This window comes from Puma concolor, chromosome E4 (assembly GCF_028749965.1).
Source record: "Puma concolor isolate L17-30 chromosome E4, mPumCon1.1.hap2, whole genome shotgun sequence".
NCBI lineage: Eukaryota > Metazoa > Chordata > Mammalia > Carnivora > Felidae > Puma > Puma concolor.
The window spans coordinates 60,243,553-60,260,553 of record NC_141683.1 but is presented as its reverse complement, the minus strand read 5'-3'; the positions used below and the strand labels follow the sequence as shown (position 1 = coordinate 60,260,553).

Sequence of the window (17,001 nt, the reverse complement as noted above, 5' to 3'; positions counted from 1 at the left end):
CAATGTCATTTGCCTGGACTTGATAGCATATTGTAAGACGTAAACACAGTTAAGAACAAAAGAGAGAGATTATCATTGCTATAGGATTTCAGAGAACAAATAGTTCCTTGACGGGAATGGAAGATCTGAGGTCAGTTTTTGAACCTGTCTTTAGAGGATAGGTAGACTTCTCAAGAGTTGATACAGGGATGAGAGATATTTTAGACAGATTGAAAGTCAGTAAATGTTGATATTATTAAAACATACTAGGGGCACCTGGGTGGCTCAGTCGGTTGAGCGTCCGACTTTGGCTCAGGCCATGATCTCGTGGTCCGTGAGTTCGAGCCCCGTGTCGGGCTCTGTGCTGACAGCTCGGAGCCCGGAGCCTGTTTCAGATTCTGTGTCTCCCTCTCTCTCTGACCCTCCCCTGTTAATGCTCTGTCTCTCTCTGCCTCAAAAATAAACATTAAAAAAATAAATAAATAAAACATACTAATAACATCCAGTTAGTCAGAAGAACATTTTAGTTCAGTGGGAGAATGTGTCTTTAAATTGTATATCTCACATAGACTCTGGGATACTTGTTACCCTTGTGTTTTCACATAAATTTATGAAACCTGAGAGTGAGAGAGACATAAAAAGAGAGGACGAAATTACCAATACCATAAATGAGACATAATGGTTCAAAGGACAGATGGGAATAATAAAGCAGCATGTGATTTTGAGCAAAACAAAGCCTGTATCTCATGGATTTAAGAAATGGAATCAGAGAAAAAGTTACATTGCGGTTGTTAAAGTAGGAGAGCTCTAATATTAGCCAAAGATGTCAAGACAAATTATAGGCTTGTATTAAAGCTGCATAGCCACCTGTTCTTTTTATTCCATGGAATTTCCATACTTGGTGATTATGTTTTTGGATGATCGCTTCATATTTCTTTCCATTCAATTGTAAGCATTCTGTGGCTCAGCATTGTATCCCCAGTTCCTATCCCAGTGCCTGGCAGCACCTTGTAAATATTTGTTGAATGTGCTCATGCGTGAAATCAGTAACTTTGCAAAACTGTTGAAACTAGAACAAAGAAAAGACAGTTATAGAAGAAAAGAAACAGGATGATAAGATAGACTAGACAGACACATTAAATTTTTTTTTAATGTTTCTTTTTATTTTTGAGACAGAGAGAGAGCATGAGCAGGGGAGGGTCAGAGAGAGAGGGAGACACAGAATCGGAAGCAGGCTCCAGGCTCTGAGCTGTCAGCACAGAGCTCGACGCGGGGCTCGAGCTCACAGACTGCGAGATCGTGACCTGAGCCGAAGTCGGACGCTTAACTGACTGAGCCGCCCAGGCGCCCCTAGACAGACACATTGAGTATGACGGCACACCTTTATTAGAGCAACGTGATGATAAAGCTTTACAACCAAGAAATTCAGGATTGAATTCTGTGATGGTATGTTCCCTAAAGGATGCCAGGGTGTTAAATGGAGCACTAGATGAGCCGCGATGATGACCGTGGCAATGTATGTTGGCAGGGGTTAAGGAAGAGCACAGAAGCACCAGCCACTTAATACTAGCTGCTCTCTAGTGTGGTAGCTTTCTTAACAAGCCAGCACTTAAATGACTCATTAGATGAACTGATGCCTTGAGGATCCCTGCTTGAGACACACTGTCTGATGCCCTGCAGCATGCCGAATGCCCTTCAGTATGTCTGCATATCCGCTGCTACAGTCGAGTGGTGTGGTCATCAGGATCATTACGCGCTTGTGCTCCCAAGCCTGTTCAGGCTGGTCGTGTTTCTTATTTTAGTTACACGGTTTGAATCATTATTATATAAACTAAGGAGAAGAACAGGAAGAGATGATGTTTCTATGAAAACTTAAGTCGAATGTTTTGAAAAGATTAGATAAAGGGCAATTACTAAAAAATGCTGCTAAATTGGATGTGAAAAAAAGAGCTGTAAAATATTAGGGATGAATTATTCTTTTTAAAAAAAGAAAAAGATTCTGTACTCAGAGTGCTTGGTGTTTCTTTTACGTTCCCGCCTTACGTTTAAAGAAGCTCTTCAATCTATGGGTCATGAAGTCAATGTCGTAGGTTGAAATCAGCAGTTAAAAAAAAAAAAAAGCCTATCAGATTGCATTACATCTGGGAAGGAGCATTGTCTTGTGAAATTTTTCTTGAGTTTTTTATATTCTTAATATTTATGTAAAATGTGCAAAGCTTGAAAAAAGCGTAAGAAATTGAAACTGGAAATACTAGAGCAAGTATTAAGGACATGATTTACCCAAAAAGAAGAGAAAACCCAAATTAGTGGATTCTGATTTTAAAGCATCAGGCTTTGGTCCACCATCAAAAGATTGGTAAATGAATACATATTCAAGTACTTTCTGGTAGCATGAAATGTTTAAGGTATGTATATAATGGTTTCCTGATATTTATTTTAAGTTGAGCCTTTTAATTAACCAACTACAGATCTCTGTATCATGGGTATGAGTTTCAGCATATTTTATTTTACTTCTTTTCCTCTCACGCCTCCTTGTTATGTCTTTCTCCCCCCTGCTTTCTTTGCCACTTACTGGTGTGACCTAAGAGTCGTTCTCTAGGCCTCAGTTTGGTTTTTAGGAACTAAGATTATCCTTCAGATCTCTTGTTGTTTAGCAGTGCTTACTTGCCAAATTGATCAAATAAATTCTGTCTCGGTGTTTGTCCATCTAGAGTTTTAGGAAATAGCAGACGTGCCATTTTCTTAAATCTTTTTTTTCTTAAGCACTAAAATCTCCATATTGCAACCTTAGGGGGCACCATTCACATACACTGTGATATACAGCACATAAGAATAGTGGCAGTGCTCATACCCATCACTTGATTCTGGATCGAAGAAATTGTCAGATCCTCAGTGTTCTTTTGTATTTGGGCATTAGTAAATTATTTTAGGCTGTCTGTGGGTGATGGGTTTGGGGATGAGTTTTTTTTGATAAGGTAACAATGTGTCATTCTTGAGATACTGAAGTATTTTTACTACCGAGCATCTGCTGAAGCAGTGTCCTTGCTTTCTGTAAACAAGCTAGTAAGGCGACTAAAGTAGCGGTGGATTTTGGAAAGAGGTGAAGACGAAAAAGGCTGTTGGTGTGCAACTGAGATTGCCTAGGAGTGAAAGCAGTGCAGCTAGGAAATGAAAAATCCCCCGGAGAGGCAGACACGAGGTGCGAGGGAACGGTTGCTGAGTTGGACATTCCCTCCCGCATTGGACTAGGTATACAGTTGTCGAGGACAACCTGTACAAGTAGCTGCTCCTCCGGAATGTCACCAGGTTGGAACTTGATGATTTTGGTAGGTAGAGTACAGGCCTACCTAAGTTCACTCATACACAAAGGATGTGTTTTAAAAAGCTAGTTTGTAATTGAGTTGTCATTGTCCTCAGTTGCCTTTCTAATGAGACCTAGACTAGCCCGTGAGATCATGAGTAAAAGATTACTCTAATACAGATAGTGTTAGCCATGACCTCTGGGTCCTGGAAGAGCATTTCTTCTCCTTTTTAAAGAAAGGGCTCCAGGGTGTCTGGCTGGCTCAGTTGGAGGAGCATGGGACTCTTGATCTTGGGATCATGAGTTTGAGCCCCATGAAGAGTGCAGAAATTACTAAAATGAGAAGGAGAATGAAAAATAAAGTCTCAGTTTTAAGCATAATTTTGAAACAGTGTGAATCTTAACTTTGCCCTTCCAGCTCCTTTTTATACTTCCACATACTGATGTTTTCTATTCTTTTCTACCTTTGTGAACCCTGTGTGCCCACCCCTGTCCCCTGAGGCCAGGTAGGCTAACCAACATTTCTCTTATACGAGTATTTATTGGACTCTTTCCAGTGGGAACAATTATTACCACACTAATCAACTAAATGAGGTGTTAAAGGAAAGCAATTGAATTGGATTAATTTATGCTGAAGTGTGAATGACTGACAGCCCCACCGACTTCCCAGAAATTCTTTTCTTTTTTTTTTTAAAGGGTATTCTTTTTAGTTTTAATTTGATATTTCGGACAGAGGACCACATAAAGTGAACATTTGAGCTTTGGGGGAAAAGCTGTCTTCTTTTGGATCTAACTGTGCCATGACTGGGGGACTGCAGGGGAGAGTTAGATGGTGGCCACCCTCCCCCACTCCATCTGTAGAGGCCTAGACAACCTTCTAGTATTTAAACCTGCCTTTCAGAAGGTGCAGAGTACCTATATCAAGAGCGGCAAGTAGGAATTTTCTTGTCCTTCCCATTGTAACAAAGTCCACTGCGTGGGCGAGGCTTCGTGTCACTCTGAATAGCTGCATCTCAGTGCAGCCTTCTTTTGCCCTCCCCCCCCCCCTTCCTGTTCCTGGAGTGAAGACAGTGACCTTTGCAGTAGAGGGGAAAGGGGTCCCTCTCTGGGGAGCAGCCCATGTGAGTTGGTGAGCCTCACGCCCCCTGCTACACAGAGACCCTGTGGGACTCTCTTGGCTTGAGGGGGGTTGGTGCTTGGTTCGTGCACTACCAGGGTCCTGCCCCTGCAAGGGTACCTTCCAGGGAACACTTCTTAGTTGGAAGTGATTGTCTGGCTGTAGCTCCAAGTCCTGCTTAGCTGATTTATGAAAGGCCAAATTAGTATAAGAAAGGTAGTTTAGAGGTGTTAACCTCACACAGCATGAAAAGTAGATGGTGACCTGAAGAGATCTTCTATAGTAAGTACAGGCAGTAAATGTAAAATTTTATGGAGGCAGAAGAGGAGAGAAAGAAAGATATACTGCTATCTACTATATTCCAATCACATTCATCATTGCTTCTAAGATTTTCTCACCAAGTAGAACTTGTATAGAGCCCAATGCATTCACAACTCATTTGAATTTCATATTTTCTTGTATAATGTATTCTTGATTGTTTTACTACAAAGTGTTGCGAATTGTCATCGAATGAAATTGGTGCTCTTGAAAGATGTAGCATGTTTATCCTGTGTTGCGATGTCCCACCCCCCCCCCACCCCCCAGTGGCACAGCTGCCTCGTGCTCCAGTCCATGATCTAGTCTAAGAGGCACAAGCACGTTCATCCGCACAGCAACCTCGTGAAAAAGACACTATCATTTTACAGGTGAGAAAATTAGGGTTCAAAAAGGGAACGAGCTTAATCTCACTGGTACTGAATGGCAGTGTTAAATTTCTCCCCTAAACTCTTTCCTCATGTGGATTTTGTGATTCTGTGAAACAGAAAAACTGACAATAGAAACAGAGTGCATATCTAAAAGTTAAGAAAGTTTTTGGTTCTGGTCCTAGCTAATTTATTGACTTTCAAAGAAATCCTTTGAAAGGTCCCTAATAGAAGTCTCGTCTTGCATTTCCACATATGCGGGTTGAGTTTAATTTCGACCTGAATGGTGGAAAAAGGGACATACAGATTTTTAAAAATCAGACACTTGGCATGCTTGAAGACTAGTTCTAAATAAAAACAGTTATTAATGGGATAATACCCTGGAGAACTCTCCTCAGTTGTAGTGCACTCTTCTGTGTATCGGGACATACTTGACTTTTAAACACAAAATCTTTGCCACCAATTATTAGTTTCCTCACTACATTGAAAACAAGCCATTTTAATTTGCTGCCTTATTCAAGCCCCTTCCCCGGCTTCCCCCCCCCCCCCCCCATGCCTACCACCTCCATGAAGGTATAACTTGGCCACAATGTGTAATAACAGCCAAGATCTCAGATTCTGGTGTCAGCGAAATCCGGTTTTAAAGTCTGATTCCAAATTATTAGTGTAAATAGTGTAAATTAGTGTAAAGTGCTTTAGCCCTCTGTGCCTCAGTTTCCTTTTTCTCCCCCCCAAAGAGGGTAGTAATACCTACTTCATGGGATTTTTTTAATAAATCTTCCGCTGAGTTGTCTATGGTGATTACAGTGGAATGTCATATTGTAATGCCTCAAAAGCTTGGGGCTGATGTTTGCCTTATAAATTCACTTTAAATTGAATAGATACATTCTTCAGCAAAGAGAATAAGTGTATATATTCATATACATTTGGTGAAATTTACTTAAATACTAATTAATTTCATAATTTATATGACCAATTTTTTTGATGATTGATACTGTAAATAACAAACCATCTTCTACTTTAGATTGATTTTGATGGAGGAAGGACACCGCACAACGGGCGGCATTTGGCTAATCCATTCTGTGAATTTGATAATTTGAAGAGATTTATAGATAGTGAATTTCCATACTCTTGAAAATAATTTCACAGCTCTTGCGCTGCTTCTGGATTTATATTGTTGCCTTGTTTTAAAGCAGGACTTTCCCCAGACAGCGTATGTTAATATTTGGAAAATTCCCTATCAGTGGGCTAGCACCATCGTGACAGCCCTATGTTCTGCTTCTACCTTGCTAATTGTTTCCTTGGGATTATTTGGATTGTGTAGAAAGCTTTTTGCAAATCCTCTTATTACTGAAGTCATTGTTGCCAGCAGGAATAAGATTAAAGGTGCTTAAGTCTGTAGAGTTGTTTCTAATTTGTACGTGTCATTTCAGTGCCATTTTAACAGAACTCTGTCTCTTGTCTCTCCCTTCTCCCCCGGTACTATCTCAAGTTAGGTCCGAGGAGCCAGGCCATTGGAAGAAATCTCATTTTATCCTCCTAATTATTATGCTGGCACTCAGGAGATAATTTTTCCCTTCATGCACTGCCAATTAATATGCAAATGGGCTGATAAATATTTATGCAATGATTTAAATTATGCAGGGAGTGCTTTCAGTGTGTTCTGTAAATGAATTGTTCGTGGACTTCAAAGTGCTGGCTGCTGTGCTAACGAGGAGAGATTTGCATAAGGCCCTAATCACACGCATACTGATTAAGCTTCATTATGGAAACTGCCAGCTGCAATCTTTGTTTCTATTTTATTACAAAAAGGGGAACTTTTCATGCTTCAGTTGCCTTGACAATGTCAGTCCTAGCTGGTAGGAGAGACTAAAACTCCTCTGAGCAACTGAAGTTTCCTTATTCAGTTGAAGATTGCTATGGTGTAACTGAAGTTGTATTTTCCTTCTCCCCCTAATCCACTTTCCATCTCCCACCCTTGTTCTCTGAAGAACATAGTGTAGATTTGTTAGAAATAGTAGTACCTTCTTTCACCCACCCCAAACTGCTACCTGTTTCTTCCTTGCTTTGGACTGTCTGAACCTCTAGAAGATTTCACAGCAATGCTGGACTGCAGTGACTATGTTCTAGGTGGGTACCAGCACAGTTCTTTCTTATAAGCTTTAATATGGAAATAGCGCGTGTGGGGTTGACTATGCATAAATGCTTAATCGCATATGCAACCACCTCGGGGGGGGGGGGGGGGGGGGGGGGTGGGGGGAGGTGGATTGAGCAGAGAAGGAGGAAAGCATTTGCAGGGCAGGAGCATACTTGAATTTGCAGTAGGTCCCTCCCTACCACTAGCTCTCCTGGTTCAGAGGACATTTTCTGTAAATAGTGTGGATTTGGAATTCGTCTTGAACGGAGGACATTTTTGCTTTTTGGAAATATCTGTTGGGAGCATTTCACGTAGTTCTAAAAACACTAACTCGGAAACAAGGTATAAAGTATGCCTAAATAATATGTACATATTAATAAAAAATGTTTTACAACCTAAGGGCGAATGTCTTCTAGAAAAACCAAAGTGCATAGTGAAAAATAAGGTGGAGCCATAGTGCAGAATGGCTCCCATAAATACTGATGCAGAGGGTAATTGCGGTGGTTGCTGCAGTGGGACTGTTGATCAGTTTCCAGATTTGAGAAACTGTCAACTTTTCAAATTTTGGCAAATATCAGCCTTTCCTTATTTTTTAAAAAATCAACTTCCCTTCTTCAGAAAACAATGTTAAGTGCTGGAAAGCCTATTTTAAAGTTTTCTCTATAGAACAACAAGCCTTTTAGGGAGGGGGATGTGCGGCTTGATTATATAAACTGTCTTTGGTAACCGAGATTTAAAATAGATTGAGGCACTTTGGTTTTGAGACACGCTGTGGCTCACGGTGGCCCTATTTTGTGTTGAGTTTTGTCTGTGTGCACACAGTTGTTGAAACCTCTTCGGGTCACTCTGGTCACCTGGAGAGTCAGATGACATGAACTCCGGGACTTTGATAACTCACGGTTTAAAATCTTTGCAAGTGATTTTTTTTTTCCCTCTATGTCATTTTTCTCACTTAAAAAACTGAGCCCCACCCCCACCCCCTGCCCATCTCCTTCACAGTTGCTAAGGATAAAATTAAATGATAGTTCTGTCAATGTTTACACTTTCAGGCAGAAGGAATGGCCCAAACTCAAGGCAGTAGTAATATTTGTAAAGCACAATAAAAACCACAATTAAAACAAAAAACCGATGTCAAGAATTCAGTCCAATCGCAGAGCAGTTTGTAAACTGTTATTAGGCTCATGCACAGCTCAGTGTGCCCAGAGAGAAAAAAAACTTCAGATATCAAGAAAAGAACTTGTATTTACTCTTTTACAAAATCTGCTAAATTGGGAACTCAAGGAAGGAAAGGAAAATGCCTTTTTGAAATATTTTTAGCATTGTATTTTAGAATTAGAAGTTGTACCTCTGTTATTTGTAATTAACAGTAACTGTCATTTGAACAGTCTTCACATTGTTGTACAGCTAAGTCAGAATTTTATTTGTATATGTATGTGTATGTGTAAAGTGGTTTTGTTAAATGTCTTTGAAGCTCTTTACAATTCAATAGAAGATGCTTCGAAGATTCACACAGAATACCTGTGACATAATCTTTAATTTAGATACGTGGAAATTAGGGTATGAATTGCACAGGGACAGGTTCCTGACTTGTTAAGAATTATGCCTACTTCTTTGTACAAAGATACGTGGAAACATTGTTACCCTCTTCTGAATGTTAACTGGTTCATATTTTTCCACTTTTTTTAAACATACATTCTAAAGAAAGCATTTTGGTTTGTTAACATTTGTTGTGATCTTTGCTGACTTTCATAAGATTTTGTTGAAGTCATTCAGAAAGCTGATTTTCACTAAGTTGTACACCTGTTCCTTTCAAACCCTAGTATGCCTTTGGTGACATTTAAATTTTTCTGGACAGTAAGGGTGAGGAAATTGTAGAACTAGTCTCATTTATGACCACAGAATATGAATTTGAATCCTTCACACATCAGAGGGAAAAACCAAAGATGTGCTAGAACTGCCTAAAACCATAAGACCAGCATCTGTTTTAAAAACTTACTAGAAAAACTATTACACGGCTTCCAGGCTGGAGATGAAATTTATGGCAGGAGGACTCTTGGTTCTTTCTCGTCACTTACGCATTTGGATAAAGCAACCGTGGACAGCATGGTTGGGACTTGTGATGATTGTTTGATTTCCTAGTTAAACATTGAAATGGATGACAAAATGTACTTTTCAGTAAAAAAAAAAAAAATCAAATATCACATTATTTATTTATTCTCACCTAATAATTAGAGTTAAGTGATTCTTAGCCCAGTAGGGGAAAAGGGGGAACTTGCTGGATAGTAAACTCAGTTAATTACAAATATGCAAAGTTTGGGTTTACAGTAGAAATAGAATAAGGTATATATTAAATGTATATTTGGTTTTTACTCTATTGAAAAGGCGGGAGAAAAGCAGACTTGTTCTTGTGTCTTGCAGCTGTTCTGGGATACCTAATATTGCTTGCTGAAAACTTTCTACTGTGAAAACCTTCATTAAAGAGATAACCCTTAGGGAAATAAACCCATGTCAGCAGGTTCATATGTGATATCAGATAGGTAGTATAATTTTTAGAGGGGTGTGGTTGTGATTCAATTTTGAAATCGTTAGATATATCTGTTACGCCTTGTGATACAGCTTCTTGTAGTGGTTTATGATTGAGGTATGAATTTGACATATTCTTACTTTAACACATGGTTAGTTTGTCTGGATGGGGAGTAAATACGGAGATATTTTTCTTAGACACCTTTTCCTTTTATTCTGCTAGGTTGAGTTACTGCCAGCCTGTTATGAAGATTACCAACAGATTGTTTTGGTTTGATTAACAAATACCTTTGCTTATGGAAAAAGAAAATTTTGAGAATAACGTGTTTTACTTTGTAAGGCACTTTGCCCCAGCTTTGTTTCTTTAACGTATTTTATGCTTTGTATTATATTTACTTCTTTTACATGTCAAATTCTATTATAACTTTTTTCAAGTTAGATGTCTGTTGTCTTTGTTAGAAGAATGTTAAAATTCTTTAGAAAGACAGTTTATTTGTGGATTGCATCAGGGTTAAGGGAAGTCCAGAATTTCTCTCAGATAAACTTTCACGATAATTTCCAATGTTTTAGTGATGACACTGCCTGTCTTTGAACTGTAGGACTGTAACATCAGTCAGTATTCTTAAACCCTTCCTTTGCCACACTTTTGCCTCCCTAACCACATCCCCAATTTTTAAAAAACCTCATTCACCTCTGATTCATTGCAGACTCAAGAATGAATAATCCGTCAGAAACCAGTAAACCGTCTATGGAGAGTGGAGATGGCAACACAGGTAAGAGACCCTCCCCACACCCACCTTTTAACTAGATCTAATAACGTTACCAGAAGAAACTTCCCACTTAACTGTGACTCCTATTTGGCAAATAAAAACCAATTTGAGTATTGAGTTGTCAAAGATCATTTAGTGCTTGCAGGAGCTGGTATTGTATTTGTTTAAGACTATTTAGTTTCTTCAGATTGCTTCATGTTTGTTGCTGTTTATCAGAGGAACTATAAAGCAGTTGAGAGAATAGTCCTTTAGGGTCAGGTGGTTCTGGGTATGAATTAGGGATTTGTCACTTACTAGCTTTGAAAATTTTTTTAATGCTTGTTTATTTTTGAGAGAGGGAGAGACAGGGTGTGAACAGGGGAGGGGCAGAGAGAGAGGGAGACACAGAATCCGAAGCAGGGTCCAGGCTCTGAGCTGTCAGCACAGAGCCCGACATGGGGCTCAAACTCGTCAACTGCAAGATCATGACCTGAGCCGGAGTCAGACACTCAACCAACTGAGCCACCCAGGCACCCCCTGTCACTCATTAGCTTTGGACCTTAAGGCAGTTTCCTAACTTTATTTAGTGGGGACAATATATTTCATAGGTCGTTGTGAGTAGTAAAGGAAATGGATTAAGCACAGAGCCAGCTACACAGTAACCGTTCAGTAAAAAGTTGCTCTTGCTACAGGTGTTAATCAAAACAGTAAATATTACCCACCCACCCCCATTCAGTATAAATTATATTGAAGTTATGCTAGTGTCAGTAGATAGATAGTTAAAAACACATACCTGTTTCTAATACGTTCTTTATTTGGTCATTTTAAAAAATTTGTACTGTGTGGTAAATCCGTATAGAATGTCTCCACAGCCCAAACTCTTTAATTTATCACATTGCTGAAAGGACGTTGACCCGTGTGTTTTTATCATCTGCCAGAGATGGCACAGGGACTTCCCCAGTTTCTGGTAAAGGCATAAATTGAAATACTCAGCCATGTAAAGAAGGGAATTGTGGGCAGGAATACACAGAAAGTAATAGTTCCTAAGGTAAACTAGGTTTTCACTTGCAGAGAGGGTTGCCTCTTTGACCACCATTTAAAAAACGACCTACTACGGGAGATAGTGAGAATGTGAGTCCCTCCTAGAAACTGTCTTTGTTTCCCACCCCTGCTGGCCCCACCATCGTTTAATTTGAAGTAGATGAGTTGAACCAGTATGTAGTTCCTGCCTACATATCTTTCATTGTAAATTGTTCTATACCTGGAGATACTTGTTAGTCTTCTAATCTCTAAAGGATACCTGTCTCTTTATGTGAAACTGAGCCATGGGACTTCCTGTTATATTGAACACGTCATTCAAAATACTCTGAGGCTAGCCACGTGGACTGCTCTAGTACCTCCCGAGGAGGTACACCATTCTGTCTGGATTGTCGGCCAGTCTCATTTTTGCTGTTCCTCTGTCCTCTGGGCCCTGTCTTGCATTATTGTGTAGCACGGGTCCATCTGCGAGTGCTTTCTCCATTTAGTTTAAGTGTGGGACTTGTCTGCATAGAAACAAGGCAGTCGATCCCTTAGGACATTAGGAGAGAGTGTGCAAGGCACTCTAAAGAACAGCTTCAAGAGCGCCTGGGTGACTCATTGGGTTAAGCATCTGACTCTTGATTTTGGCTCAGGTCATGATTCCAGGGTCGTGAGATCGAGCCCCACGTCGGGCTCTACACTGAGCATGGAGCCTGTTTACGAGTCTCTCTCTCTCTCTCTCTCTCTCTCTCGCTCTCTTTCTCTCCCTTTGTCCCTCCTCCACTCATGCTCTCTCTCTGTCTCAAAAAAAAGCAAAGAACAGCTCCAAAGAAGCATGTATTTCTCAACGAAGAGAAACAGACTCAGAATGATTGGAGAACACTGAAAAGGTCTCTACGTCAGATTCCTTGCGAAACCACCACTAATAATAGACGTTTCAGTAGCTACCATTTATTGAGCACCAACATTTAATAATCCCCTGATGACATGTTTTTAAAAATCTTAAGCACTGGACTTATTACCTGATTTCAATTTGAGTTCTTAATGACAACACTGTAAGTTAGGGAATAGGAAATTGAAGCACAAAATCAGTCAGGAAATAAATGCAGGGTGAGGATTTACACCCTGTATTTGGTTTCTCCCATGAATTGCAATAAAATAAAACAGAAAATTTAAGCATTTCTTTGTATATATTCAGGATTAAAACTATTTTCAGAGCTATATATAAGATAAATTCTAGCTGTAGCAATTACTAAAACAGTCTCATGAATTTCCTGCCTTGTATATTTGCAATGCATGGTGGGTAGACTCATAGAACTGAGTAGTATCAGTATAGAGTTTTACTTTTTTTTTTTTTTTTTTTTTAATTTTTTTCAACGTTTATTTATTTTTGGGACAGAGAGAGACAGAGCATGAACGGGGTAGGGGCAGAGAGAGAGGGAGACACAGAATCGGAAACAGGCTCCAGGCTCTGAGCCATCAGCCCAGAGCCCGACGCGGGGCTCGAACTCCCGGACCGCGAGATCGTGACCTGGCTGAAGTCGGACGCTTAACCGACTGCGCCACCCAGGCGCCCCTAGAGTTTTACTTTTTAATGTCTCTAAAACTCGGCATTGTTGCCTTTGTAAAATTGCAAATTACTTCCATGTTAAGGACTTTTACATGCACTTAAAGATAACTAAAACCCCGAATGTCAATTTCTGAAATGTTAAGGGCCTATCACTACGTTCTTAGTATCTCCTACTGATGTCAGTTTGTTAGCTCAGGAATATAAAAATATATTTGAGTTCCAGTTTGCCTATTAAATTACCATGTTCACTATATTAGATACGGAATTATAATTTATTCAGACAATTACATGCTTACAAATTGAATTTTATTTAAAAGCAAAATAAACAGGGGTGCCTGGGTGGCTCAGTCGGTTAAGCGTCCGACTTTGGCTCAGGTCATGATCTCGCAGTCCGTGAGTTCGAGCCCCGCATCGGGCTCTGTGCTGACAGCTCAGAGCCTAGAGCCTGCTTCAGATTCTGTGTCTCCCTCGCTCTCTGCTCCTTACCTGCTCATGCTCTGTCTCTGTCTCAAAAATAAATAAACGTTAAAAAAAAATTTTTTTAAAGCAAACAGACCTGCAGATTGTTTCATTGTAAAGGGTGTATGCATTTTTAGTTTTTGCTAACTGAATAAGTAAAGTTTTCAGTGGAAAAAAACCACTGAAAATATAATAATAGCTAAATTAGCATTATAATAAATTATAATAAAACTAAAGTCTCACATTTTCTTGGATTTGGAATACTTTTTTCTTTTTAATGTTTATTTTTGAAAGAGCATGAGTGGGGGAGGGGCAGAGAGCGCGTGAGACACAGAATTCCAAGCAGGCTCCTGGCTCTGAGCTGTCAGCACAGAGCCCATTGCGGGGCTCGAAATCATGAACCATGGCTATTTTTTTAAATTGAGGTCTAATTGACATATAACGTTACATCAGTTTCAGGTGTACAATATGATTCAATATTTGTATACACTGTGAAATGATGACCACATAAGTCTAATTTTGCCTGTCACCATGTAAAGTTACATAATATGCAATACAGTATTGTTGAATATAGTCGTTGTGCTGTAATTACATCCCCATGACTTACTATTTTCTGACCGGAAGTTTGTACCTCTTGACCCTCTTCTCCCTGTTCACCCACCACCCAGTCACCCTCCCCTTTAGCAACCACCAGCCTGTTCTCTGCATCTATGAGGTTTGTTTTGTTTGTTTTCCTTTTTAGATTCCACCTATAAGTGAAATCATACGATATTTGTCATTCTCTGACTTACTTCACTTAGCATAATACCCTCCACGTCCATTCGTGTTAACACAAATGGCAAGACTTCATTCTTTGTTATGGCTGAAGAGTATTCCATTGTGTGAATATAACCACACTTTCTTTATCCATTCATCCACGGATGGACACTGGTTGTTTCCATATCTTAGCTATTGTGAATAGTGCTACAGTGAACATGAGCGTGCATATCTTTTCTAATTACTGTTTTTGTTTTGTTTTGTGTTTTCCGATAAATACCCAGAAGGGGAATTGCTGGTAGTTCTATTTTAGTCTTTTGAGGATCCTCCATGCTGTTTTCCATAGTGGCTGTACCAATTTACATTCCCACCAGCAGTGCACTAAGGTTCCCTTTTCTGTACATCCTCACGAGTACTTGTTATTTCTTGTCTTTTTGATAATAGCCATTCTGACAGGTATGGGGGGTATCTCATTGTGGTTTTGATTTGCATTTCCCTGATGATTAGTGATGTTGAGTATCTTTTCATGTACCTGTTGGCCATCCGTATGTCTTCTTTGGGAAAATTGCCCGTTTTTATCAGATTGATTTTTTTTCTTTATTGAGTTGCACAAGTCCTTTCTATATTTTGTCATAAATTGACCGTATGTGCCTGGGTTTATTTCTGGACTCTCTATGCAGTAGTACAGATCAACAGTATTAATCTCTGTGTCTGTTTTTACGCCAATACCATACTGGTTTGATGATTATAGGTTTGTAATATAGTTTATAGTCAGGCAGTGTGATGCCTCTAGCTGTAGCCTTTCTCAAGATTGCTTTGGCTGTTCAGGCTCTTTGGTGGTTCTATACACATTTTAGGATTATTCACAGAAACAATTTCTGTGAAAAATATCATTGGGATTTTGATAGGGATTGCATGGAATCTGTAGATTAGTTTGAGTAATATTGGCATTTTAACACTATTCTTCCAATTCATAAGCACAGAAGATCTTTCCATCTATTTGTGTCCTCTTCAGCGTCTTTCATCACTGTCTTGTGGTTTTCAGCGCATAGGTCTTTCATCTCCTTGGTTAAATTTACTTTTAGGTATATTATTCTTTTTGATGCAGTTATAAATAGGATTATTTTCTTAATTTCTCTTTCTGATAGTTTGTTGTCAGTTATAAAGACAAAACAGATTTTTATATATTGATTTTTGTATTCTGCTACTTTACTGAATTCAGTTATTAGTTCTAACAGTTTTTGGAGGAGTCTTTAGGGTTTTCTAGATGTAGAATCGTGTCATCCCCAGACAGTGACAGTTTTACTTCTTTGTGTCCAATTTGGATGCCTTTTATTTCTTTTTCTTGCCTAATTCCTCAGGTTAGGACTTCCAATACTGTTCCTCCAATTGAGGAAATTTGAGTAGGTTTATGGGCCAGCTGGAAGGAACCACAAGAGAGAAAGAGGCTGAAGACAGAAAAACAGTTGATGGGACTAAGGTAGGGGGAAGAGCTAGGCTCACAAGTACAGAGTGGAGGATACACTTTGACACTGGAAAGAGATGTGTCCCTTTTTCTGCAACTGGGGAGAAGATAGGATTGAAGAATGACAGAACATCGAGGTGGCAGGAAAAAGGAAAATGAAGAATAATTCAAATTCAAATTGCTTCATCCTTTTCACTTATCGTTAAAGTAGTTCAAGTGGGTATTTAAGAGAAAAGCAAGGATGGTAGTAAAAATACTGGCAGCAGTTAAAATGTGTTGAAATGTTACTAGGTATGCATGGCTCGTTGCTTTATTAGGTATGCTTTACATCACAATTGTTAAGATATTCCTATCAGGTAAGTAGTATGCCTGTTTTACAGATAAGGGAACTTAATTCAGAACTGTTCATTTATGGAGTACAGTGAATGAATTTTGACATAGTTACCTTTAAGGAACTGATATAAATAAACAAACAAACAAATAAGATTAATAAACTTTGGGGAGGGGGGGTCAGGCTTAGTTTTTTGTTTTTTTGTTTTTTTTTTTTTTAGTTTTTTCCCACACTTATTTATTTTTGAGAGAGAGAGAGAGAGAGAGAGAGAGAGATAGCGTGAGTAGGGGAGGGGCAGAGAGAGAGGGGGACGCAGGATCTGAAGCAGGCTCCAGGCTCTGAGCTGTCGGCACAGAGCCCGACGCGGGGCTTGAACTCATGGATCACCAGCCACCCAGACACCCCCAGGCTTAGTTTAAAGAAAACAAATGTGTTGTTTATCTAGCCAATAGGTTCTATAACCTTTTCATAGCCTCACTTAAAAAGTCCAAGATCATGAGTGAAGAAAATGGAAGATTGGATTATTTTGCCAGAATAATTTAGTTATATTATAGTACATTAATACCATACATTATAGTATAATTATAGTATAGTACATATTAGTACTATACATTATAGTAAATAATGATATTTCTTATATTGGACAAGGATACTGCCAAGGATATTTCCCCTAGGGGAAGCAATAGCTCTTCATTTCTTCCTCCGCCCAGCCCTTGGTAACCTCTAATCTATTTTCTGTCTTTCTAGATACTTTATAGAAGTGGAATCATACAATATTCTTTTGTGTCTGACTTGCTTCATTTAGCATATTTTCAAGGTTCGTTATGTTATAGCATGTGTAGCTTAATAATCTTCCATTGTGTGCATATTCCACATTTTATTTCTCTGTCTATTGATAGACGGCTGGGTTG

The 17,001-nt window shown here is 39.2% G+C and overlaps 1 protein-coding gene across 3 annotated transcripts in view; it reads left to right on the top strand.

The window, feature by feature from the left end:
• Positions 1–17,001, top strand: part of POU2F1 (POU class 2 homeobox 1) — a 182,551-nt gene that overhangs the window by 99,349 nt on the left and 66,201 nt on the right. For 2 of the 3 annotated variants that reach the window (XM_086693451.1, XM_086693452.1), the window contains one exon: positions 10,448–10,513. In XM_086693451.1, coding sequence (XP_086549577.1) covers positions 10,448–10,513 — 66 coding nt within the window. Of the gene's footprint in view, positions 1–6,334; positions 7,211–10,447; positions 10,514–17,001 lie in introns of those variants that run through there. The other variant, XM_025926269.2, reaches the window with a different exon arrangement.